Source organism: Corvus moneduloides, chromosome 16 (assembly GCF_009650955.1).
Source record: "Corvus moneduloides isolate bCorMon1 chromosome 16, bCorMon1.pri, whole genome shotgun sequence".
NCBI lineage: Eukaryota > Metazoa > Chordata > Aves > Passeriformes > Corvidae > Corvus > Corvus moneduloides.
The window spans coordinates 9,016,551-9,040,185 of record NC_045491.1 but is presented as its reverse complement, the minus strand read 5'-3'; the positions used below and the strand labels follow the sequence as shown (position 1 = coordinate 9,040,185).

Sequence of the window (23,635 nt, the reverse complement as noted above, 5' to 3'; positions counted from 1 at the left end):
CAGGGTGTGAAAACACAAACCCTGGCTTGGCCAAAGAAACGACCTTTTCCTTTCATTCAGCCCTGAGTAAATTGGATGCTGGACTTGGTTTAGAAATTAGAACATTTATTATAAAATACAGAACTAAAAATCCAGCTGCCATCCTGGTGGGAAAGAGCTCTTTGGAAAGAGAAATTGGTGGGAGGGGGGTCACAGAGTCCCCTGGTCCTGCTGGGCCACATCTGCCAGCCTCATGTTCTGCCACATGAACTCGATGAACGTGGAAGCCTGGAGCAGCCGGCTCAGCCTCTGGAAGTGGCGCTCTGCAAGGAAGGAAAGGATTGGAGTCACAGGGGAGGCAGCAGAACCTGTCCTTAGACTGTGGAGCCAGGCTGGGAGAGCTGGAAATGTCCAGCCTGGAGAAAGGAACACTCCTGGAAGGCCTCAGAGCACCCTCCAGTGCCTAAAGGGGCTCCAGGAGAGCTGGAGAGGGACGTGGGACAAGGGGTGGAGGGACAGGACACAGGAAATGCCTTCCCAGTTCCAGAGGGCAGGGGGAGATGGGATACTGGGAAGGAATTCCTCCCTATGAGGGTGAAAAGGCCCAGGGAAGCTGTGGCTGCCCCTGCATCCCTGGAAGTGTCCCAGGCCAGGTTGGATGGGGCTTGGAGCAGCCTGGGATGATGGAAGATGTCCCTGCCCATGGCAGGGGTTGGATTAACTGACCCATCCCTTCCAATCCAAACTGTTCCATGATCCCTGATCCAAGTCAGCACCTCCAGCCCATGCCCGTGCCTGCAGTGCCTCACCCGTGTAGGGCAGCAGGGATTCCACAGCAGATTTAATTCCTGAGAACTGCAGCAGGTTGTCCGGCGCCTCGTGCTTCAGGAGGGTTTCCATGACAGCCTGGGCCTCATGGCAGTTTCGGGAGTTGGTGTTCCACGTCACCAGGAATGCCAGCACTGCCTCTGTGGGGGAAGGAAGCCTGTCCAGGCTGGCATATGGGAGAGGCCACACTGGAAAACATCCCTGGGGTCCTACAGAGAGGTGCAGCTCCCACACAGTGATGGAAGCTCCCCTGGATCCCTGGAAGCGTCCAAGGCCACGCTGGAGAGGGCTTGGAGCAACCTGGAATAGTGGAAGGTGTCCCTGCCCATGGCAGGGGGCGGGACTGGACAATGTTTAATTTCCCTCCCAATCCAAACCATTCCAGGATTGTAAGATTCTAATTTCAGGTGACAAAACAAGCCTCTGACCCAAAAGCTTTCAGCACTTTAATCCTGCAACAAACCTTTCTGATCCTTGCGGAGCCGAACAATGTTCTCTTCCAGGCGCCTTCTCCCCTCAGGTTCCTTGAGGATGGCTGGAGACAGAAATGAGAGCAGGGACACCATGGGTGATTTCACTTAGGGAAAACTGAGAATTTCAGACTAATTATTGGACTTTGTAGCCTTGAACTAGCTGGGAAAGGTGTTCTGGGAAGCAGAGAGGGCAGGAAATGCCTTCAGAGCACGCTCTGGACTCACCCTTGACCACTGTCAACACCGTGTGCGGCCGGTCCAGGGAGATCGCCAGGCCCAGAGCTTTGAGGTACCGTTTCTCATGGAGCAGGTTAGAAAGCTCTTGCTCTCTGGAAAACAAATCAGGGGCAAGAGTGAAACCAATCTTTGGGTGGTGGAAAAAAAAGAAACTACACAAAAATTGCAGATTTTGCAATAATGGTTAAGAAGTCCGTGGTGCTTGTCAATAAACACCTCAATTCCCTCACTCCAATATTGGGATCAGATGGAGCTGGATGGCTCCAGGTGTGGACAGTTTCACTGCACAGTTTGCCTTTCACAGCTCTTTATGGCACAAGATCAACTCACTTCATAATCTGCTCCTCCTGTTTAGCCTGTGCTTCTTTCTCCTCAATTTCAGTCACATCCTATGAAAAACAAGATAAAACTTTATCAAATCCAACTTTAATATAGAAGGATTTTGATTTAGCCATTGAGTGATTTGGAAACCAGTTTCTGCACCAAAATCCTGGGGTCAAGTAATTTAAATGTTAAATCCAGCAATTCCCAACCTCCCTCCAAAGCTCCAATGCTGGGGGCTCATCTGCTGCTCTAAGGAAATACAGGATGGCCAAAAAATACCCCCAAACCCCAAGATCAGCCTTGTTGACCTAATTTCAAATGGCAGAAAAGGAGAGCATGTGAGGAACGAACCACTGGGATGCTGAGCTCTCCAATTATCGCGATTATGAACCCAGGGAGGAACCAACCCCCCATGCTGTACCTGCCACAGGGTGATGCAGGAGTCACTGGAGGCTGTCACCACCATGTCATCTTTCTTGTTGGCGTGAAGGCCCCAGATTTTATCTTCATGACCATCTAATGTTTTCACACACTCGTTTGTTTTAATTGTCCACAGTTTTAAGAGACCGTCGGATCCACTTTTGGAAGAGAAACACAACAGAAAGAATCACTGGACAGATCCATTCTTGCTCTGTGCCACCTCAAATATCAGATGAACTTGTCCCATTCCAATGCCTTCCAAACAGAAGCAGAATTAACCAAAAATGTAGCGGGCAAGATGCACCCTTAGATCTGTCTACTGCGTTTGTCCCAACCCAGCAATGCCACAGCAGCCACATGGAATCCATGGAACTGCTGGAGAAGAGGAAGATTAAAATAACCTCTACAGAAAGCTTGGCCTAAACATGGCATCTTCCTATTAATCCTTCCAAAGATTCTTTGGACACAAGACTGTTCCCTCTTGGTGCTGGTGATGAGCTCAGATATTCCCTTAATTCTGGAATCTCCCCAGATCCCTGGGCAGGCACGAACCTGCTGAGCAGCTGAGCCCCTCGGCTCACAAAGATGGTCTTCAGCACTGAGGCATCGTGGCCTTCAAAGGTCTGGAAAACAGAAAGGAAGCTCAGCAGTGCCAGAGCCACTGCCAGGCCTTTGTAGAGACACAAAAGGATCTGATTTACTCATAAAGGCCAGAGAAATAAGTTCCAGGTTTTTGAAGATCCTTAACGAACCCCAAGGTTTTGCCCAGGGCAAGGGGCAAAGTTCTCATCACCTTCAGACAGCTGAAGTCCCGAAGTCCCCAAAGCTTCAGGGTCCCATCAGCTGAGGAGGTGGCCAAGACCTGATCCACGGGGGAGAACTGCACACACCAGACCCCACGTTTGTGCCCAGAGAAAACCCCCAGGAGGGAGCAGTCGGAGCAGGACCAGAGCTTGGCCAGCCGGTCCTGTGAGCCTGTGGCCAGCAGTTTGTCATTGGGGGACACTGCCACGCTGTTGATATCCTGGGGAAGCCACAAGAGGAGGAGAAAGAGGGTCAGGCCTTGGCTCTGGCTGTGGGACATGGAACAAATGTGGGCTGCAGCACAGGAGGGAGACTGAGGCGCTAAAAGGTCAGGGCAGCTGTACCTTGTCATGGCCCCTCTCAGTCACTCTGGCATGGAGGGGCTCTGGGCTGGAGATCAAGGCTGCTTTTGCTTTGGAAGTGAGGGATTCCGGGATGTTCCAGATCTTGATGGTGCAGTCCTGGCTGCTGGTCACTACAAAGCTTTCCTTCAGCCTGGAAGGAATGAAACCATCAAGTGCAGGGAAACAATTCAGTGGTTTCTCCTCCCTGACTGGGATGTCCACACTCAGCCTCTGCTGGGATGTGGAACAGTGTTTGCATGTCTTTCCAAGCTCTTTCATTTCAGAGTGACTCCCCCATCCCTGGAAGTGCCCAAGACCAGGCTGGACAGGGCTTGGAACAACCTGGGATAGTGGAAGGTGTCCCTGCCCATGGCAGGGGTGGGACTGGATGGGCTTTGAGGTCCCTTCCAACCCAAACCATTCCATGATCCCTTCACACTTGGGCACCATGAGAAGCTGGGAGGGGGGCAGCACCCACCAGGACATTCCCCTCAATCCCTGTGGTCACAAGGGGAACCCTCCCCCAGTTTGTGTTACCTGGAGCAGGCGACAGCACCCACGCCGTGGGCATGGCCCAGGCCCTGGGCCACACAGGTGACCCTGCCAGCCCTGCCCATCCGCCACACCCGGATGCTTCTGTCCTGGGGGGAGGAAAGACAGAAAATGCTGGAGTTTTCTGGGAAGTCATCGGTCCCCTGTGCTTTCATCACATCCCTGAGCCCGACTGGTCCCTGATATTCCAGCTTGAACCTTCATCTTTGTCACAGCAGGTGACAAGATCAGCTCCCACTCTGGAATTCCAGCATGGGGGTTTATTTCTGGTTGTATCAGAGCTTTATTTTTGGGTGCATCAGGGCTCTTAGCACCTTTTCCCCCATCAGTCTCACACTAACAACTTTTCTGACCAGGATGTTTGGAGAAGGAAACACCTCCTTCAGGCCAATAAAATACAACCAATTTTCCCAGGGACAACATTAAAAAGGAATAGTGGGAGAACCTTGTATTTGGGGGATGCAGAAGACAGGGATTGTATGAAAAAAACTCCCTTTCTGGAGTTCCAAAAATGATATAATTTTGCCCCCAAGGATCACTAGGAACGAAGAGTTTCATTAAATGGAGAACTGTGACACACCTTGGCACAGGTGACAAACATCAGGCCTTTTCTGAAGACGTCCAAAGCCAGGATTGTTTCTAAACAGAAGAAATAAAACCTGGTGAATGCAGAGCAATACTGAGATGGGACAACAGAAAGGGGCTAGTTAATAAGCCCAGTGCTTGATGAGCCCAGTTAATGAGACAGGGGACATGTCTGGGACACGACACCCCAGTCCCTATGGACTGAGCCTGTCACACATCTACACCTTCAGCTCCAATTTAAACTGATCTCACTGCCAGGGATAGGGTGTATCCCATGGTCCCTTTCCCCACACAACTCCCAAACCTGCTGTGATGCTGCTCCAGCAAGAATTCTAGGATTCATTTCCACCAGAGTTCAGGAGAAGCTGGATAAAGGAAGAGCTGCCCACATCCCCCCCGGCCAGTGCTGTCACACACCTGTGTGGCCGTACAGGATCTGGCAGTGGGATGTTGCCAGCTCAAACACTTTCAGCTGGGGGCTATTGGTGGCCACAACAATGTGAGAGTCACCAGGGCCCAGGAACTTCACATCCAGAACTTCCTCATTGTATCCTGCGAGCTGGAATGGAAACAGTCCAAGAGGGAAAAGGCAGCTGAAGGAGAAGGTGGGAATGACTGGTTTTCATTTAATACTGGGTGTAATTTCTACACCCAGGAGGGATTTCTGGCTAAGCCTGTTCTGCTTTCTCGTTTCTGTGTTGGTGTCTGGGCAAAATTCCCCCAAACCAGTGAAATTCCCTGTCACTACAGAACAATTCCAGAACAGGCTGGAGCCAAGGGCTCCCCTGGGCAAAGCTCTTCCAGAAGCAGAGCTGATCCTGGAGCATGGAAAGAGGGAAAGGGAGGCTGAGGGCTGTCACCTGCTTCCTGAGCTGAAGGGTTTGAGCGTCATAGAAGACGATGTTGTGCTCCATGGACACGGTGAGGATCTCATTCCTGGCGGGAACAAACTGGCACTGGGAGAGGCTGCGCTCGCTCGGCTCCTCCCGCAGCACGAAGGGCACGGGCTGGGTGTGCACACAGGCAGCTGTGGCCACGTCCCACACCCTCAGGATGCCTGAAAAACCAGCAGAAATCATGGCAGAGCCACTGCTTTACACAGTGGATGTCCAAGGAATATCATCCAAAGTACACTGGGAAAAGCCACAGAGCTCCAAGGCAGGACTGGGCAGGATCCAATGGTGGTGGCAGGAAAACCCTCCAAGTTTTGCTTCTTCAGTGCAAATCAAACTCATTGAGTTTGAAAATAGACATAAATGTGTTTGAGTATTAAATGGATCAGAGTAAGCCTGCCCTGTCCTGCTCATCCACTCCTGCCCGAGGAACTCAGGAGCAGGCCCTGCTCTCCAGCCACATGGAGAACACACATCCCAGGAATAACAGCAGTGAAGTGACTGAAGTGCCACCCTTCAGGCTCCAAACGTGGCAGTGACACCCACCTTTGCTGCCAGCTGTGACAAAGTGCAGCCCTTGTTTCTTCACACCCAGCTGAGAGAAATCTCCCTCTTCAGGCAACAATACAGCGGCTTCCACGGTCTGCAAGAGTCAGAGAGGCACAGAACCAGAGCTGAAAACCCCTGGGAAGGGAGAGAAACCTGATTTCACAATGTACAGACCCTAAAGAGGGAAACCATGGCCTAGAAACTACAAAGGACCTCAAAAGAAGAAACAAAAAGCAGTTTCACCTCGTAGACAGGAACAGTTCGTTTGCTCTGCCTGGTGTCCAGGTCCCAAACCATGCAGATCTTATCACGGCCAGAGCTGCAAATGAAAAGCTCAGTTTTAGTGCTAAATCTGTTCAGCTCGGCTCTGGGTGCAAATTTGGCACTGTGGGAGTTCAACACCTCTCTGGAGAATCAAAGGGAGGGAGAGCACCAGCATTCCCTCCCTTTACCAGCACAGGGTATTCCCAAAAACACAGGCAGGTTGGATGGGGCTTGGAGCAGCCTGGGATAGTGGAAAGTGTCCCTGCCCATGGCAGGGGGTGGCACTAGCTGGGTTTTAAGGTCCTTCCAACCCAAACCATTCCATGATTCCAAGGTACAGGTGCTGGCACCCACTGAGCACTTGTACCAACCCTTCCCCTCACAGCAGAACCTGCCCAGACCCGCCAGAATCCCCCAGTCCTGCAGGAGGTGAACAGATGGAGGGTCAAGCCCTGCCAGGAGGTACCTCAGGAGGGTGTTCCCATCTGCAAACGCCAGCGAGGTGACAGCACTGAAGTGCCCGTCCAGCACTGCCACACATTTGCTGGAATTCAGGTCCCAGATGCGGATCTTGTAATCGATGGAGGAGGAGAAGAGCTGCAGGCGGGAGATGTCCGGGTGGAACTTGACCAGGCTGGGCAGGAGGACAGGACAGGAATAAACCACCCAATCTTTAAATAATGCACATCCCACAGCAGGACAGGCTGGATGGGCTTGGAGCATCCTGGACCAGTGGAAGGTGTCCCTGCCCAACAACTCTGTGATTCCATGAGAATTCTTGACCAAACTGTTTCCTCTCTGGAATGGGCTTTCATGTTCCATTAACTCAAGAATTCCACATCAATCCCAGTATCCCACCACAGCCAGGGACTGACAAACACAACTCATCCTTACTGTACCACTCCAGAGGATCCTTTCAGGTTGTGTGTGCAGTAGTGTTTGATCATATCCCAGATCTTAACGGTGCTGTCGCAGCCACCTGGAAAAAGCAGGACATCTGGGAATGAACTCCGGAGGAGAGACATAGGAAGCCAACAGATCTCCAAACTGGACATGGCACTGGAGCAGTGAACCTCTCCTGACTGCACTCAGGAGGTCGCTGCCCAGGGAAGTTCTCCAGGAGCAGAAGATCCCTTGGGTCACCCCCACCGTGACAGTGCTGGCTCGTACCTGTGGCCAGCAGGGTGGCCGTGGGGTCGAAGGCCATGGTGGCCACGGGCGCGGTGTGCACGGCTCGCCAGGTGCGCGCACAGCTGGGCTCCCTCCAGTGCCACTGGCGCAGCAGCAGCGCCCGGCTCCCCGTCACCAGCACCTGGGAGTGGGGCAAGGGAAGCACCATTAACCACGGATTGATTCACTGGCTGGGTTTGGGTTTCTGTCGGTCCCACACAGAGGTGCTGCTGCTGGAGCTCAGGCTCTCAGCAAGTCCGAGTCTGACCCAGAGGGAAGGGCCTGAGAAGGCTCCAGGGGGATCTCGGGAAGCACAGAGGGCATGAATTAGAATCATGGAATATCCTGAGTGGGAAGGGATGCACAAGGATAATCGAGTCCAACCCCTGGCCCTGCACAGACACCCCAAAATCCCCCCTGTTCCTGGCTCAGCCTGTCCCAGGCTCCTGACAGCCCCCAGCACAAACCCACCTCATCATCAGGGCTGAGCACGAATGCTGTGACATCCTCTTCCTCCTCCTGGGAAAGAAGAAGGGAAATCCCACAGTTAAACCATCCCTGGAAAGATCTCAGAGCTCCCTTCTTCACGCGGCTCTGCTGACAATGAGCACAGATCGGGGACCACCCAAAACCCTATGTTTGGGTCCGTTCCCACCTTCCCTGCACTCCTCACCCCTGGGAGCTTCATATCCACAGTGGGAAAATCCCCCGGGAGCCCAGGAAAACCCTCAGGAGAGGCCGGTCACCTGCTGGAGGCTGTGCAGGAGAGCTCCTGTTTCCACATCGATGACGTTGACTTTGCTCCCACAGGGGCAGAACATGAACTTCCCATCCCGGCTTAGCTGAAGAAAAGGGATCGGGAACAGGAACGTTAGAGCCAGGAGGCGCGACATTCCCAAATGTCCCTCCAGAGCCTGGATTACCTGGATTCTTCCTCCCTTGTAGAACGGCTCGATCTTCCGCGTCACGGCATAGCTGGAAGGGAAAGAGACGCGCGGAGAGGCCCCGTTAAAGCGGAGCGGCGGTGGCCCGGGGGCTCAGGCCGCGCAGCCCAGCCCCTCATTCGCCCTCGCAGCCCCAGCCCGGTCCCGCCGCTCCCTCACTTGCTCTTGAAGCGCACGGGGGCGACGGCGGCGGCCGGGTCCGTGTCCGTGTCCGCCATGGCCGCGGCCCACGTGCTTCCGGCCGCCACTTCCGGGAAATGGGGAAACACTTCCGGCCCCGGCAGTGACGTAAGCGAGGGGCCGCCACCCGCGCCGCGCTGGGTGCGGGCAGGGGGCGGCTGCGGAGTAACGGGATCAAAATTCCCCTTGCTCCGTGCGAGCGGCGATAACCCAGCCCGCAGTAGCTCCTGCGGTGCATCTTCTCAGCGATCCAGAGCGTTCTCCAGCAAAACATTCCCTCCCCGCCCCAACGGAGTGATCTCCCTGCTCCGAGCATAGCGAAGAGCAGGACTTCAGACAATTAGAAAGAAAAGAGACGCTTCATCTTTTAAGCATTAAATCTTTTATTGCGCACCAAAATACAAACACGAATCGTTTTCAGCTGTGACTCCCGTCTCGCCGTCCATCACGGCATTCCCGTGCTCTTCACAGCTCCTCCGGGGAAGGGATCGCCATGGAAGTATCAGCCCAGCCCACGGCGGGGCCGCGGCTCTCACCGGCCAGGCAGGGCCACCTGTTACAAGAGAACAAAGCGCTCTGCAAAGCAGCCACTACAACCCCCTCCTTCCCTGTACCCGCCGGGCACGGGGCTTATGGGAACACGGGTTTCATTCCCCACACACAGGCGTAGGCAATAAGCTTTATGTTCCCGATGCTATGGGCGCCGTTATCTCACCCGGGGCCACAGCAGACCCCGAGTGATTTTCAGACCGCGCCGGACGCTACTGCGGCCCCCGGAGCGCCTTCCCAGGACGCTCCCTGCGCCCCACCCGGCCCGGCTCCGGCTCGGGCAGCGCCATAACCGCTTCCCAGCAGAGCTTTATAAAGGTTAAATGCGCACAAAAGAAGGGAGGTGTAGCGGTGCCCTCCCGCTCCCACCACCCCCACACATCCTCACCCGCCGCCGCCTCGCCGCTCACTGAGCGCTCGCCGCGTGCGCCCGCTGTTATCCCGAGAGCCGCGTCCGCCCCTCACTCTGTATAATTTACCATAACCCACTCATTCTAGCCTGTGGTGTATTCCTCATTCAGCTCTCGGGGCTGGGCACTGCCGGGCGCTGCTCTCGCGAGATGCCCGCGCGCTATAAATAGCGGGCGGCGCGGTGGTGCGGCCTTCTACGCTGAGAGATCACGTAAGTACGGCGGGAGCGGTGGCGGCGGGCCCCGGGCGGTCCCGGGCCCATCCGGCCCCATCCGCGACCGACGGGGCCCGGCTGACGTCCCGCTTTGTTCCAGCAAATGGCGGACGACGCCGGTGCTGCGGGAGGAGCAGGAGCGGCCCGCGGGGGCTTCCGCGGTGGATTCGGGACCGGGCTGCGGGGCCGCGGCCGTGGCCGCGGGAGGGGCCGCGGGAGAGGCCGCGGGGCCCGCGGAGGCAAAGCCGAGGATAAGGAGGTGAGTGGGGACCGCCGGGGCCGGGGGTGCTGCCGACCCCTCGCATGGGGCAGCAGAGCCGGTTCCCGACGGGTGCTGGCGCCTGGTGACTCTTGCTCCTGGATTTCCTTGGCAGTGGATTCCTGTCACCAAGCTCGGTCGCCTGGTCAAGGATATGAAGATCAAGTCTCTGGAGGAGATTTATCTCTTCTCGCTTCCCATCAAGGTGAGTTGCTGTGGACATGGAAGTGATGTGTCAGGGAGGTGCTCCAAAGGTTGGAACCAGGCTGGGAGAGCTGGGGATGTTTACCTGGAGAAGAGGAGGCTCCGGGAAACCTTAGAGCCCCTTACACCGTCCAAAGGGACTCCAGGAGAGCTGGAGAGGAGCTGTGGACAGAGGCCTGGAGGAACAGGACGAGGGGGAATGGCTTTCCACTGCCAGAGAGCAGGGTTAGGTGGGAACGAATTCCTCCCTGTGAGGGTGGGGAGGCCCTGGACCCCTGGAAGTGTCCAAGGCCAGGTTGGATGGGGCTTGGAGCACCCAGGGATACTGGAAGGTGTCACTGCCCTTGGCAGGGGGTTGAATTAGCTGACCTTCGACGTCCCTGTCAACCCAAACCATTCCAGGATGCCGTGATTTCTGTGTGCTCAGTGCCTGACTTTTGCAGGAGTCAGAGATCATTGATTTCTTCCTGGGCTCCTCGCTGAAGGATGAGGTGCTGAAGATTATGCCTGTGCAGAAACAGACCCGTGCTGGGCAGCGCACCAGGTTCAAGGTAATCCTGTTCTTCAGGATCCTCGCATTCACAACTTCCCTTCTGCATTTTTAGTGTTATTTTCATCACTCCAAATCCCTGTTTCTGTCCCATTTAGTAAATATTTTGCTGTGAGGGCCATTAATAGTTTACTAAGTGTATTTTAACTTGAAAGCATCAGTGATACGTGCAGATGCTCTTTGAAGCAGTACTGGCCCAAAAGTTGTATTGCAACACTTTTGATCTTCCTTTTAACCAAACTATTCTGAGACTGCAAAATTTAGTTGTTTTTGTACAGCAGTGCTGGGTTTTCAGGGAGAAGTTTTGGGTATAAAGACAGAATGCTGTTGGGAAATCATGGGGAGTTCTGACCAATGTGAGGCTGCAGCAGGGAGTTGAATCCCAGTGCTTTAACCTTGTTGATTTTGACTGAAGGATGAACTCTGAGGGCAAAAATGGGTTTCAAGAACTGTGTATAAGGTTTGGGGGTGAGCTCTGAGTTCCTGCTGAGCAACCCACCACGGTGTATTCTTGGTGGGAAATGCCGCTGAGGGAGCAGTGAAAACTCTTCTGCCTGCAGGCATTTGTCGCTATTGGGGACTACAACGGCCACGTGGGGCTGGGGGTGAAGTGCTCCAAGGAGGTGGCCACGGCCATCCGTGGGGCCATCATCCTGGCCAAGCTGTCCATCGTGCCCGTGCGACGCGGCTACTGGGGCAACAAGATCGGGAAGCCACACACAGTGCCCTGTAAGGTGAGTGTCCCCTGCTGGCCCTGGGGGCTGTTCAAGGGGTGTGCTCTGGAGGTGTGACCCGTTGTGTCCCTGCAGGTCACTGGGCGCTGCGGCTCCGTGCTGGTGCGCCTGATCCCGGCTCCCCGTGGCACCGGGATCGTGTCCGCCCCTGTCCCCAAGAAGCTGCTGATGATGGCTGGCATTGATGACTGCTACACATCGGCGCGGGGCTGCACAGCCACCCTCGGCAACTTCGGTGAGCTCTGGGGCTAGCACGTAGCTTACGGCCACTTCTGTCACTGACGGGGCACAGCATCTCCATTTTATAGTGGTTTGTGCCTCTGGCAGTGAAGCAGAAGCCATGACTTCTGCTGACAGTGCAGGTTGGTCCTGCTGCGGGTTCTGTGAAAGTTAATTACAGAAATGGGGGTTTTACAATCCCACATCTCCCAATCTGCGCGATTGCACTTGTGTGCCGTAGTGTAATTGTCGTAACTGGAGAGAGAGAGAAACCTGAGTTTTGTGGGTTCATCAGAGAGACCTTCCTGTGGTCTCCCTGATCCTTTCAGAATTCCACATTTTTGCACCAGGGGGATATTTTGGAGCTGTAGGTGGGATCAGCAGGCTGGTTCTGCAGCAATTGATGGGCAGTGTGTGACATCTCTCCACAGCTAAAGCCACCTTTGATGCCATCTCCAAAACCTACAGTTACCTGACTCCTGACCTCTGGAAAGAGACCGTCTTCACCAAGTCTCCTTACCAGGTAAGAGCATTTTGGTAACTTGGCAGCTCAAATCTTAACCATTCTTGCCCCTGAAATTCAAGTTTCTATACCCACAGAATTGGTAGCTATAAAGTTGAGCTACCCCCAGCCCCAAACGCACACCAGGGATGGGAAGTGGTGCTAAGGAACAAATGAGAGGGGTTTGAGGAAATAACCCACTGTTCCTGTGTTTTTTGCAGGAGTTCACTGATCATCTGGCCAAGACCCACACGAGAGTGTCGGTGCAGAGGACCCAGGCAGCCGCTGTGGCCACAACCTAAGTGGGTTTTGTACGAGAATAAAGTGATCAGAGAACCAGGAACTGGTGGTTGGTGTGATGGGGGGGTTGGTGCTCGGGGCAGGTGGGCTAAATCATGGAATGGGGTTGGGTTGGAAAGGACCTGGAAGCTCATCCAGTTCCAACTCCTGCCATGGGACACCTTCCACTAGACAACACTGCTCCAATCTCTGTCCAGCATGGCCTTGGGCACTTGCAGGGGCACATCATCTTTACCTATACTGAGGGAATTCTCAACCAGTGCTGGGCGCAGCAGCATGAAGTGTTCTGGTGGCTCATGGAGGAGAGGAAGAGGTCCAGAGGGCAAATCCCAGTACTGGCAGCCCCAAGTGCCTGTAGTTGAGGGCTTGCAGAGCTCTTCAAAGAATGAATACAGATCTCAACTGTACAGATGTCTGTTTATTGTGGAGGCCAACAGCACCAGAGGTCAAGGAAGCAACATGCACTTGGATACCAGCACCATGGAGGGAGGAACTGTTCTACTCTTCTTGTGCTGCTTTCCTCTCTTCCATCATCCTGTGCTTCTGTTTCATTAAGCAAGTCCGTGCATTCCCATGGTAACCCAGATCACCGTCTGAAAAAGAAAGGAAATGTCTGAGCAGTGCCTCCCACAAGCCTGTGTCCCATGACAAGTGTGGTTTCAGACCCCCCATTCCTGGGTTTAGGACCCTTTCCCTGTGTGCTGCTGCCATACTCACATCTGTCCTGGTAGGCCTTGGTGACCTGTGCCAGCAGCTCCATCTCTTTGGCACAGTTCTGGAAACGGTTGGGCCCTTCCCTCTGCTTGCATGCAGCCATTCTTTCCCGGACTATCTCCACGATTTCCTGATCAACCATCCTGCAGAAAAGATAGTGATGAATGTAACAGCAGCTACAAGATGACAGAAAAGCTGAAGCAATGGGTGAGGACACCCTGTGGAATGTCAGCTTGGATTTTCAGGGTGCTGGTTCCTAATGCCACCATGCCAGGTGTGCTGCAGGGACAGCAAGACACTGATGTGTAATGGGGTGGGCTGGAGGTGCTGCCTCAGCACCCCAGCATCCACCAAAATGCTGCAGGTCCCAGAGCTGTGTGCTCTGCTGTGACCTCGCCTGGAGAAAGTCCAGGCATAGCCATACCTGTCCCTCCTCCACTGAGCCTCAGCCTCATAGTAGCACAGGTAGTCACCATCCAGGCACTGGCTCAGGTCAGGCACACGGCGGAACTTCTGGTGGTAGTAGTAGAACTTGTTCTTGGATTGCCACTGCTCGATCCACTCTGCAGAGACAGCCCGGTCACACACCCCAACTCCGAGGGGCAGCACAGCCCCAGTGCTGGCACTGCCCAGTGCTGCCCTCCCACGCAGCAGCAGTGGGTCCATTACTGTGTCCAGCTCATGCCCACCAGTGTCTGTCCCTCTGTGCTGTGTTACTCTGTCCCTGTATCCCAAGCCCCTGCACCTCTCCCAATGTCCATGCTGTGTCCCATGTCCCTGTCCCACTATCAATAGTGTTCTTGTCCGTGACCCGTGTCCCTGTGTCTGTCCTCCTATCCAAGCTCTGTTCTTGTCTGTCCTATGTCCCTGTGTCCATGCTGTGTTCTTCTGCGTCCGCTGTCCATGTCTGTCCCTGTGTCCATGCTGTCTCCTGTCCCTGTCTGTCCCTGTGTCCACGCCGTCTATTTGTCTATGTCCCATGTCCCTGTGTCCTGTCCCTCTGTGTTCCCGTTGCTGTTACTGTCAGAATCAGTCTCCCCGTGTCCTTGCGTGTGCCCTTTGCCTGTCCAGGTGCCCGTATCCTCACGCCTTTGCCCCGTGCCCCGGTGTGCCCGTCCCTGTGTGCCCGTCCCCGGGTCGCTGCTCAACTCCCACGGGGAGCGGGAAGGGAGGGGCGGGGGTCTCGTCCTGCATGTACCTCGGACGAAGGTGACGGGCGCGTCGAAGACATAGCTGAAGGCGCTCTGGAAGAAGTTGACGGGGTTGGGCACCGACGTGGTCCTCTCGGAGACAGGGGTGCGGGTCGGCGGCACCTTGTACGCCTCCCAGTCGTGATCCTCCGGCATCGCGGCGGCAGCGGGGAAAGATGGCGGCGACCCCTGAGGCGCCGGGAGCGGGGAATATGGGGGTGACCCTTGAGGAGGCGGGGCCGCGGGAACATGGCGGCGGCTCCGGGGCACGCCGGGAGTTGTAGTGCGCATCTCTTTCCTCCGTGGGGGGATCCCAGAATCAGGGATGGGCCAGGTTGGAGGAGCTCACGGTGTGTCCCGTCTGTCCCACCTCCCTGCTCAGCAGGGCCATCCCACAGCACATGGCACAGGACTGTGTACAGATAGCTCTGGAATATCCCTGGTGAGGGAGACTCCGCACCCTCTGTGGGATCTGTTCCAGTGCTTGGTCACTGCACAGGGATAAAGTCCGTATGTGCAGGGGGAATTACTGGGGTCAGTCCCTGCCCGTTGCTCTGGTGCCATTGCTGGGCCCCGGAGCAGAGCCTGGGCCCTGCCCTGAGCCCTCCCTGCAGCCAGGGACAGCCAGGGCTGAGGGCCCCTCTCAGCTGGGGCTCCTCTCGAGGCTGAGCAGCCCCGGCTCCCTCAGCCTGTGCTGGGCACGGAGCTGCTCCAGGCCCTTCCTCAGCTGCGCAGCCTCTGCCGGCCCCGCTCCAGGAGCTCCCTGGCCCTGCTGTGCTGAGGGGGCTCAGAGCTGGACACCACACTACAGATGTGCCTCACAGGGCTGAGCAGAGAGACAGCTCCTGACCTGTTGGGAATATTTCCCACTGACGGAGGACAGGGTTAAATGGGATATCAGGGAGAAGTCCTTCCCTGTGAGGGTGAGGAGGCCCTGGCACAGGGTGCCCAGAGAAGCTGTGGCTGCCCCATGATCCCTGGAGTGTCCAAGGCCAGGTTGGACAGGTCTTGGAGCATCCTGGGATAGTGGAAGGTGTCCCTGCCCATGGCAGGAGCTGTGACTGGATGGTTTTTAAGGTCCCTTCCAATCCAAACTGTTCTGTGATTCCGAGGTCTATTGTCTTGATCTCTTTTCACATCAGAATCACAAAGCCTTTTTGCCTGGGCTGACAGATTTTTCAGTCTGTGCTGGGGGTACCTGGTGCAGGTGTTCACAGCTCTGGGTGTGTGGTACCCATTTGGAAACTGCCCTAATTCAGGAAACTGCCCTAATTCCTGCCATTCACACTGGAGTTGTTCAGGAGGGAGAAGCGTAAACTGAGCCAGCAGCAATTGACCTTTATCACACCACAACTGTCGTGTCCAACCTGCCAGGAATGAAATGAATATCGCAGCGGGTGAAGCGAGCGGCTAAATTTGTGTCTTCAGACCCATAACCATCTTAAGTATTAATCTGGGGAGGCACTTCCTGACAGTCTCTCTCTGCTGCTGCCCCGGGCCGAAGACGTCCCATGGTCGGTACAGCTCTGCTGGAGTCGCTTGTGTGTGGAGGGTCAGCGAGCAAGGCTGGGTTATGCTCCTGGTAGTGCCGCTGGAATGGGGTCAGAATCCTCTGAGTTCCACTCAGGCTGGAAAATGAGCTTGGTGGAAAGCACAGCCAGGCGCTAGGACTGATCTGAGCTAGGAAGGAGCTGCAGTGAGTGCAGGACTAACCCTTTGCTGCTTGTGGTTGAAGTCTATATATTAATCTCTTCTCATCTGGCTTTCAAGGTGCCTTTAGAACCTGTGCATGTTCCTGTTACCCATTCCTTTGGGCATCCTTTCCCCTGTGTTCCCGATCCTTGCCTGTGCTTGTTTTGTGCCATTTGCCTTGATGACACAAAGCCCAGGAATTCCAAGCAGGCCTTTTTGGTGCTGCAGGTACCAAATAAATTGTTATAATTAAGAGGACAGAAGGACAGATCTAATAGAGAATGTATTTCTCCTTCAAAGTCCTTCAGAGGAAGCTGAAGGAGGGAGATCATGTTAAGTTTTTTATTTAAGTGGCATCATTCGTCCAGAAATTTAGGGAATTCACACTGACAGAGAGTAGATTTATACTGGATATTAGGTAGAAATCCTTTCCCTGTGAGGGTGGTGAGGCCCTGGCACAGGGTGCCCAGAAAAGCTGTGGCTGCCCCTGGATCTCTGGAAGTGTCCAAGGTTGGACAGGGCTTGGAGCACCCTGGGATAGTGGAAGGTGTCCCTGCCCATGGCAGGGGGGTGGAACTGGATGGGCTTTCAGGTCCCTTCCCACCCAAACCATTCCAGAATTCTGTGACATTTTTCCATGTACATGACAGAAGCTTGAACAAAATCCCACCCTGTTACAACTCAAGGAAGAGCCTGGAATCTCTCCGGTATTCCCATGTAAAAGAGGGGAAATTTTGTTGTGCTTTGCCCCATTTTCCGGGAGCTGAGAGTGAAGCTGCCCTTTGCTGTTCCTCTCCGCAGTCCCACCGCAAGTTCTCTGCTCCCAGGCATGGCCACCTGGGCTTCCTGCCCCACAAGCGGAGCCGCCGGCACCGAGGGAAGGTGAAGGCCTGGCCCAAGGATGACCCCAGCAAACCAGTGCACCTGACAGCTTTCCTGGGCTACAAGGCTGGAATGACCCACACTGTGCGGGAGGTGCACAGGCCTGGGCTCAGTAAGGCTTGGCTGCAGCAGGCATGGGGCCACATCCAGGAGGGAAAGGAGGGGATTAGGCTTGTTGGGAAAGGCTGTTTCTGGAAAGGGGTGGTGGAGCCCACAGCTTCTAGGTTAAATCCTGACTGTCCAGGTCTTGGATGGTCAAAGGCCACCTCAGCATGGGCTGAGTGGGAGTTGCTGGAAATCTCCACACTGCGATAGTGAGTGGTGGTTTGGGAGATGGGAAGGCTGGGGCTGGCTGGAGACCAAACATGACCCTGCCCCCAGCACTCTCTGTGACAGCCGGAATCCTCCAGGGAATGACTTGATCCCAGAGGATGCCAAGCACCACTTCCCTTTGCTGCTCTGCAGAGGTCTCCAAGCGGGAGGAGGTGGAGGCCGTGACCATCATCGAGACCCCCCCGATGGTAGTGGTGGGGGTTGTGGGCTACATCGAGACACCCAAGGGCTTGAGGAATTTCAAGACTGTTTTTGCTGAGCACATCAGCGATGAGTGCCGGCGGCGCTTCTACAAGAACTGGTATGTGTGCCCTAAAAGGGTCATTTAACATTGGAACTCCCCAGGGAAGTAGTGGAGTCACCACCCTGGAGGTGTCCAAGGCACCACTGGATGTGACATTCAGTGCTCTGGGCTGGATGACAAGGTGGGGATCAGTCACAGGTTGCACTCGATGATCTTGGAGGTATTTTCCAACCTCAATGATTCTTGGATTCCCAGAGTGGGGGGTTTCCTGGGGGGCTGCCTGTGAGGGATCTCTGGCAGCAATTCCACAGGCTCTCCGGGATGCCCAGACAGCTCAACTCCTGTGGAGTGAAACTGCTGCTTATTTAGTCATGCACAGAGACACTGCAAACAGCCCGATGCTGGGGAGCAGCATATGCATATGTAAATTTATTCTAATGGTTGAACCAAGTTAGCTCTCTCCACAATATCATATGGCAGGTTCCTTTTCCCTTGTGTAGGTTGGACTTGTCAGCTCCCCAGTTAACTGGAATTCTTGAGCTGGAGTGAAACCAGATTTGCCAGGGGGAATATTGGTGCAGAATGTGGCCCCTGGTCCTCATAAATATCAACACCCCTCAGCAGAGAGGGAAGTGGAAAACACGAATTTCCTTGCTGCAGGAATTGTGTCTCCTGTGACAGTGCCATGGAGACCCACCCACCATACGCCTCTGTTTTCTCCTGTCAGCCCTTTTCACAACTCATCCACTTCCTTCTTCCCTCCCAAAGCCCTTGACAGTCAGGTGAGGCACAGGTATCCACAGGTACCAGGGAAGTGCCTGGCTGCTTTGTGGCTTCCTAGCTGTAGGAATCTCCTGTAACAGTGCCATGGAGACTTACCCACAACAAGCCCCTGATCCCTGCTTTCTCCTGTCTCTCATTTTGTGCCTGTATTTTGGTGGTGCTGAGTCAGTCAGTGGGAGACAACTGCATTCCTCATGCAGAAAGGTTTGAATTACCCTTGAACAAGCCCTTTTCACGGCTCATTATCCACTTTCCTCTTCCCACCTCAAGGTCCTGACAGTCAGGTGAGGCTCAGGTATCCACAGGTTCCTTGTGCCTCCGAGGAAGTGCCTGACAAGGTGACCTGTCCCCTCTCTGCACTGTCACAAGCCCTTTATCAGCTCTGATGGATTTCAAACCACTTCTGTCATAGGCACAAGAGCAAGAAGAAGGCGTTCACCAAGTACTGCAAAAAATGGCAGGATGAGGCTGGGAAAAGGCAGCTGGAGAAGGATTTTGCAGCCATGAAGAAGTACTGCAAGGTCATCCGTGTCATTATGCACACACAGGTCAGAGCGTCCCCCAAAGCTCAGGGGCTTCCTCAGCTCTGAGGGGCCTGGAAATGGGATCAGGAGGTGTTTTGGTGGTGTCACAGAGGCTGAGAGAGCAGATGGTGTGAGACAGGGCAATGGGAGGTGCTGACTGACCTTCCCAGCTGCCTCCTGACCTCCCAGTCCCCTTCCAGAGCTCTCTGCTCCAGGATTGCCTCGGGGGCTGTGGTTTGGGAACGCTGGGGAGCCCCCACATCCTGATGGGAGCACACACATCCCGTGGAAGAGAGCAAGAGGAGGGCAGAGCCTGGGCAGGTCCTGAGTCCTGTGTCAGCAAGGGACCTTGGGCCTCATGATCACCTCAAATTAGCAACTGGTGTCAAATGTTTTAGGCAAAAATAACCACATGGGCAGGCACAGTTTTGCCAGATGCTGATTGCCGGATACACAGGGGCCCGTTTTCATGCTGATCCCGGGAGTTAAGGGCTGCTTTGGAGTCTGGGGGAGAGCTAAGTTGGCTAAAGCCCAGATGAGGTCTCTGGGCTCAAGGACAAGGAGTTGGCTCCACGAGATCCCAGATACCAGGAGCTGCTGACCCAGGGCTGCTATGAAAGGGCACGACTGTGGCAGAGAGGGTGGTGAAGCAGCGGCTCTGCTCACCCCTGTGCTCCTCACAGATTCTGAGTGACCCAGCCCTGCTGCACCCTCGTGTCTGTGGGGCGAGGGGCCACATGTCACCCTAAACCACTGTGTGCTGCAGATGAGGCTGCTCCCACTGAGGCAGAAGAAGGCCCACATTATGGAGATCCAGCTGAATGGGGGCACAGTGGCTGAGAAGGTCGACTGGGTCCGGGAGAGGCTGGAGAAGCAGATCTCTGTGCACAGCGTCTTCAGCCAGAACGAGATGATCGATGTCATCGGTGTGACCAAGGGGCACGGGATGAAAGGTACAGGGGTTTGGGTCTGTTCTTCTCACATGGCTCTGCCCATCAGGTGGTTTTGGGGCAGGAAGGTGTTAACAACACTGAGAACCCCCAATTTTTTGTAGAGGGAGTAGCAAAGAGCCTCGGGATCTTAAGCATGACATCCAGTTCTCTTGTGGCAGAGTTTGGTTTCCTTAATCTCAGGGATTCCGGCAAGAGAAAAGTGCAACAGGGGCATCTCTGATGTAGATACAAAGGAGCTGACAAGGTAACCTCTGGTGGAAAGATTTTCCCTGAGATTAAGGGCAATGAAAGCTGTGCTGTCTACTGTGCCCAGAGGCCTCCCAGGAGGCTCAGAGGCACTGTCAGTACATAAAGCAACAAGATCTAATGGGAGGTGTCCCTTCCTGTGGCAGGGCTTGGAACTGGATGGTCTTTGTGGTCCCTTCCAATCTAAACCATTCTGTGATTGTGTGAATGTCTCCCAAACCCCACATGTGCAGGGGTGTGGGTGTCCCTCGGGGCATGGAACACATCCCAGTCTGATCAGAGCCATGGGAAGTGAGAACAGCTCCTCATCTCCTCCCAACACAGCCTCCTCTGAGAACTGCAGGAGAAGGATGGGACTGTCCCTCAGGAGAATGATGGGACCCTGCTTCCCCAGTCCCAGCCCCTGCCCTGCCCCTCCCTGCTGACCCTGCCCACTGTTCCCATGCTCCCAGGGGTGACCAGCCGCTGGCACACCAAGAAGCTGCCCAGGAAGACACACAAGGGCCTGCGGAAGGTGGCCTGCATCGGGGCCTGGCACCCGGCCCGCGTGGGCTACTCCATCGCCCGGGCTGGCCAGAAGGGCTACCACCACCGCACCGAGATCAACAAGAAGGTACAGCCCAGGGGGGCTCCCTCAGGCCTCCCATCCTGTCACCATCCTCCTTCCCACGGTGCCCTCAGCTGTCCTTATCCTCCCAGATATTTCCGTAGACATCTCCATGTCTTTCCCGGTGCTTTTCTGCTGCTCGAGGGCACACCTTGGTGAAAACCATGTGATTCTGTGGGGGATTTGGTCACCCTGTGAAGCTCCTCAGCAAGGGGCAGGAGAGTCTCCATCTCTGCTGCCTGTCTGTTCCCAGATTTACCGCATTGGCCATGGGATCCATGTGGAGGATGGCAAAGTGGTGAGGAACAACGCTTCGACGCACTACGATATCACGGAGAAGACCATCACACCTATGGTAAGGGCTGAGAGGTGACAGGGCTGTGACTCTCCTGACTCTCCCAGCCAGCTCTCCTGCCCACCAACCCCTCTGCTCTCCCCACAGGGTGGTTTCCCTCACTATGGAGAGGTCAACAACGACTTCCTCATGCTGAAGGGCTGCGTGGTGGGCACCAGGAAGCGTGTGCTCACCCTCCGGAAGGTGAGAGCACCAGGCTGGGATGGACTGCAGCTTCCCAGGGACACATTCTCCACATGGAGAGCCCTCCAAATGCTGTGCAGGGACACTGGGAGGGTCCTTGGTGCTGTGTTGCACATGAATGTGGTGCTGAGGCCATTGGCAGGTGGAGGGTTTGTGGAGTGGGCAGGTGGATGGAGCCTCTCTGGAGAGCTTCAGAGCTCTGAGGGCTGGGGTTCATTTCAGAAATGAAATGATGGATTGTTACAGAAAGGGTGATTGGGCATTGGAATGGGCTGCCCAGGGAGGCGGTGGAGTCACTGGTGTTTAAGGACAGACTGGATGTGGCACTCAGTGTCATGGTCTGGTTGACAAGGCAGTGTTAGGCTATAGGTTAGACTTGGTGATCTCAGAGGTCTTTTCCCGCCTAGTTGATTCTGTGACTCTGTGAAATGCTGAGTGAAGAGCAGCTCTGCAAGCTCTCCACCACCTGAGCACCAGGGTGTTGCTCTGAGAACACAGATTTTTGAGGAGATACTTGTTTAGAGGATATTCCAACCCTGCTTCCATGAGAACAGCCGTCCTGATTTTCTGTAATGATTATCTTGATGTGTTGTGACTGTTCTTTCCCAGTCCCTCCTGGTGCACACGAGCCGCTGGGCCCATGAAGCCATCGAGCTCAAATTCATTGATACCACTTCCAAATTCGGCCACGGCCGCTTCCAGACAGCTCAGGAAAAGAGGGCTTTCATGGTGAGTTCCTCAGGCTGCCTCCAGCTCATCATGGGGCTAAAGCAACTGACTGACTCCAACCAAGCATCTTCCAGGTGTCCATGGGCAGGGAGGTGGAACTGGATGAGTTTTATGTCCCTTCCAACCCAAACCATTCCAGGATTCTATGATTCCATGATTCTATGATGTTTCTCGATACAACAACAGCCAAACGAATGTTTGAGACTCTCTTGAGTAAAGACAGCCACAAGCTCAGCTCACGCAGCAGAAATTATGCTAAGGAAGAACAGGATGGTTGTGTGAGTGATCCAAGACAACTCAACCAGCAAATAAGAGACCATATGGGCAACCAGTTCCCATTTACCATGGGAAGTTTTAAACAAGCAGTTAACTTGGCAGGCACTGTCTTGGCCATATGGTCCCTTTCACTTGGAATTGTGCACTGCTTTGATTTGTTTGGAATGATTTACAGCTTTAATGTTCTTAGAGGAAAAAAGTTTGGGTCAAATTCAGATGCAGATTTATGGTGCTTTTGTCAGAAGCTTTCAAGAAGGCCAAGCAGTGTATTTTTCTTAAATCTGGGGCAAAAAAAAAAAAAAAAAAAAAATCCAAACATGGCAGTTTCCTGAATAGTTTTGCAGCCTTCACCAGGCTGGTGCAAGTCTGAGTCTGAAGGGGAGGAGGCACTGAATAAACCAGGAGAGAGAGAAGGAGAAGGCAAAGAAACAACTGCCTGGATCCCAGGCAGATGTAAACTGGGTCTGGATCTGGCCTGTCAGCCAGAAATGCCATGTGAAGCTGGCTAAGCCTCCTTAGAGCTGGCAGGAGGATTGGTTAGGCAGAGCTCTTTAGAGGTTAAGCTGATTTCCTTCAGCTCAGTGTCAGGAGCCTGTTGTGTCACTGCCAGCCCTGAGCTGCTGTGATGAGGAGCTCGGTGACAGGAGGAGGTTTGACCTGGGTGCAGCTCTTTTCTTTGCCATTTTCCCCCACGGATTCTGTGGTAAAACATCACATTTGCCTGGAAGTTGAGGGACATAAGTAATTCCTGCCATTTGCTCCCATAGGGTTGATTTGCTGTAGGATAACCCCATTTTTCAGCTGCTGGCCAGAGCTGCCTTTCTGGTCCCCACAGCCCAGACACAGCCATGTCTGCATGTCCCTAACACCAAACTCTCCTCTCTGCTCTCTTCCAGGGTCCTCAGAAGAAACACTTGGTGAAGGAGAAGCCAGGTATGCAGGAAGAGCTCTAAGGATGGAGATCCAAGGCTGCCTGACAGGGCACTTGCAATAAAGGGGCTCCAAGCCATGCCTGCTCCCTCTCTTCCTTCTGGAGGGGTGTCTTGCCTGTTTTCAGGCTTCTCAGCAGGTGGGGATGGGAAAAGTGGCATTTGGGACTGGCCCACACAGACAGGGACTAACTGGGACAGCCAAGTGCCTGCTGTGTCCTCTGGATCCTCCCTTTCCTTTGCCAAGTGAATTTTTCCACTCACCAAACCACCATGAAGACTCTTCTTCTTCTCATCCAGCAGAGAGCAGAGCAGGTACCAGCACTTCTGCACGAGTTTCCACTGGGAATACTGGGAATACAGGGCCTCCCCATGACCTGCCTCTGCCCAGGCTCCCCAACTGTCTCTCCCCTCACTGCCTCTCCCACACACCCCCAGGCACTGCAGAGCTGAAGATACAACCCGGGGGCTTCTCCCTGCTCAAAGCCTCTGATCCCAGCTGGAATC

The 23,635-nt window shown here is 54.5% G+C and overlaps 4 protein-coding genes, 1 long non-coding RNA gene and 2 other non-coding genes across 7 annotated transcripts; 3 read left to right on the top strand and 4 right to left on the bottom strand.

Moving 5' to 3' along the window:
- Window positions 1-84: 84 nt before the first annotated feature.
- TBL3 (transducin beta like 3) lies at window positions 85-8,633 on the bottom strand. Its single transcript, XM_032125836.1, has 22 exons — window positions 8,526-8,633; window positions 8,346-8,397; window positions 8,169-8,264; window positions 7,894-7,941; window positions 7,423-7,564; window positions 7,147-7,231; window positions 6,719-6,886; window positions 6,232-6,307; window positions 5,986-6,082; window positions 5,407-5,603; window positions 4,964-5,105; window positions 4,542-4,600; window positions 3,947-4,050; window positions 3,410-3,560; window positions 3,055-3,285; window positions 2,814-2,884; window positions 2,263-2,419; window positions 1,848-1,906; window positions 1,506-1,609; window positions 1,271-1,342; window positions 789-947; window positions 85-302 (listed from the first exon to the last, which is right to left on the bottom strand). Exons 1-22 carry the CDS (start codon window positions 8,582-8,584, stop codon window positions 190-192), a joined length of 2,442 nt encoding a protein of 813 aa, XP_031981727.1. The 5' UTR covers window positions 8,585-8,633; the 3' UTR covers window positions 85-189.
- Window positions 8,634-8,909: 276 nt separating this feature from the next.
- Window positions 8,910-9,578, bottom strand: LOC116451898. Its single transcript, XR_004243360.1, has 2 exons — window positions 9,484-9,578; window positions 8,910-9,099 (listed from the first exon to the last, which is right to left on the bottom strand). It is a non-coding gene; the product is annotated as an uncharacterized LOC116451898 (long non-coding RNA).
- LOC116452259 lies at window positions 9,175-9,299 on the bottom strand. The gene has a single exon (XR_004243447.1). It is a non-coding gene; the product is annotated as a small nucleolar RNA ACA64 (small nucleolar RNA).
- A 124-nt stretch (window positions 9,579-9,702) lies between the features above and the next one.
- RPS2 (ribosomal protein S2) lies at window positions 9,703-12,531 on the top strand. The gene is made up of 8 exons (XM_032125837.1): window positions 9,703-9,717; window positions 9,821-9,979; window positions 10,095-10,184; window positions 10,627-10,734; window positions 11,294-11,467; window positions 11,543-11,702; window positions 12,118-12,209; window positions 12,410-12,531. The coding sequence occupies exons 2-8, from the start codon at window positions 9,824-9,826 to the stop codon at window positions 12,488-12,490; spliced, it is 861 nt and encodes a 286-aa protein (XP_031981728.1). The 5' UTR covers window positions 9,703-9,717; window positions 9,821-9,823; the 3' UTR covers window positions 12,491-12,531.
- On the top strand, window positions 11,890-12,027 carry LOC116452258. The gene has a single exon (XR_004243446.1). It is a non-coding gene; the product is annotated as a small nucleolar RNA SNORA64/SNORA10 family (small nucleolar RNA).
- A 355-nt stretch (window positions 12,532-12,886) lies between the features above and the next one.
- NDUFB10 (NADH:ubiquinone oxidoreductase subunit B10) lies at window positions 12,887-14,602 on the bottom strand. The gene is made up of 4 exons (XM_032125838.1): window positions 14,401-14,602; window positions 13,627-13,765; window positions 13,206-13,345; window positions 12,887-13,081 (listed from the first exon to the last, which is right to left on the bottom strand). Exons 1-4 carry the CDS (start codon window positions 14,546-14,548, stop codon window positions 12,987-12,989), a joined length of 522 nt encoding a protein of 173 aa, XP_031981729.1. The 5' UTR covers window positions 14,549-14,602; the 3' UTR covers window positions 12,887-12,986.
- Window positions 14,603-15,832: 1,230 nt separating this feature from the next.
- On the top strand, window positions 15,833-23,208 carry RPL3L (ribosomal protein L3 like). Its single transcript, XM_032125835.1, has 10 exons — window positions 15,833-15,906; window positions 16,886-17,078; window positions 17,432-17,600; window positions 18,739-18,874; window positions 19,617-19,803; window positions 20,502-20,662; window positions 20,910-21,011; window positions 21,099-21,194; window positions 21,804-21,923; window positions 23,096-23,208. The coding sequence occupies exons 1-10, from the start codon at window positions 15,904-15,906 to the stop codon at window positions 23,150-23,152; spliced, it is 1,224 nt and encodes a 407-aa protein (XP_031981726.1). The 5' UTR covers window positions 15,833-15,903; the 3' UTR covers window positions 23,153-23,208.
- Window positions 23,209-23,635: the final 427 nt, after the last annotated feature.